The 928-nt window shown below is 36.5% G+C and overlaps 1 protein-coding gene across 1 annotated transcript; it reads left to right on the plus strand.

The window, feature by feature from the left end:
- Nucleotides 1–259: 259 nt before the first annotated feature.
- On the plus strand, nt 260–924 carry LOC100632059 (kinesin-like protein KIF15-A; the record flags this gene model as incomplete). Its single annotated transcript, XM_020007826.1, has 4 exons — nt 260–400; nt 443–550; nt 679–786; nt 853–924. Coding segments are annotated over 4 exons (429 nt in total), but the record flags the coding sequence as incomplete, so codon positions are not given.
- Between the last annotated feature and the right edge of the window lie 4 nt (nt 925–928).

Raw genomic sequence — 928 nt, forward strand, 5'->3', positions numbered from 1 at the left:
ACCCAAGGCTATAGCCCATGGTTTTTTCCAAAAAATAGCTCAGAAATCGCCTCAAGTTTTTATGGCATTTTCTGATACATAAAGCCACTCTATTGTAGTATATTACTTATTATCTCTCTCTCCTCCTCCTCCTCTAGTTTGGTGATATGGTCCAGTTCTTGTGTAAGTGTTCATTCATTGAAATATACAATGAACAGATTTATGATCTACTGGACCAGTCAAACCAAGGACTACATATCCTTTTATTGATTGATTATTATTATTAATTGCTTGTTGTTGTTTGTTGTCCTTAATTGTTTGTTTGTTTGTTTGTTTACATTTGAGGGAGAGCATCAAAAGAGGTGTGTATGTTGATGGGATTGTTGAAGAAATAGTCACCACGGCAACCGAGACATACCAGGTATTTTAATAGTATCCTGATAGTATCCTAATGATATCCTAGGTATTACTGAGGGGGTATACTAACAGACGTGTTGCTGGTACTTCAATGAACAGAGAGAGCAGTAGGAGCCATGCTGTGTTCATGCTATCAGTCGAATCTAAACTGAAGGTATTAGGGGGCGTGGTCATTGAAGGTATTAGGGGGTGGGGTCAGAAGGTGTGGTCTGTGATGGTTCATTAATACCATAGATATTAGAGACTATAGGTTATGTAGTCTATAATATCTATGATTAATAGGAGGGTGATGATGGATTGTGTAAGATCAGGAGCTCAAAATTGAATTTAATTGATCTGGCAGGATCAGAGAGACAGAGGGACACTCTTACTGATGGAATAAGACTAAAAGTAATGATTAATACATTAGTTAATGAAGATTATTATTATTATTATTATTATTATTATTATTGTTAGGAGGCTGGTAGTATCAACAAGTCCCTCTCAGTGTTGGGTAATGTGATAACCTCACTGGTGGATATCAGTAATGGGA

Source organism: Amphimedon queenslandica, unplaced genomic scaffold (assembly GCF_000090795.2).
Source record: "Amphimedon queenslandica unplaced genomic scaffold, v1.1 AMPQUscaffold_5465_Cont22566, whole genome shotgun sequence".
In the NCBI taxonomy this organism is placed as follows: domain Eukaryota; kingdom Metazoa; phylum Porifera; class Demospongiae; order Haplosclerida; family Niphatidae; genus Amphimedon; species Amphimedon queenslandica.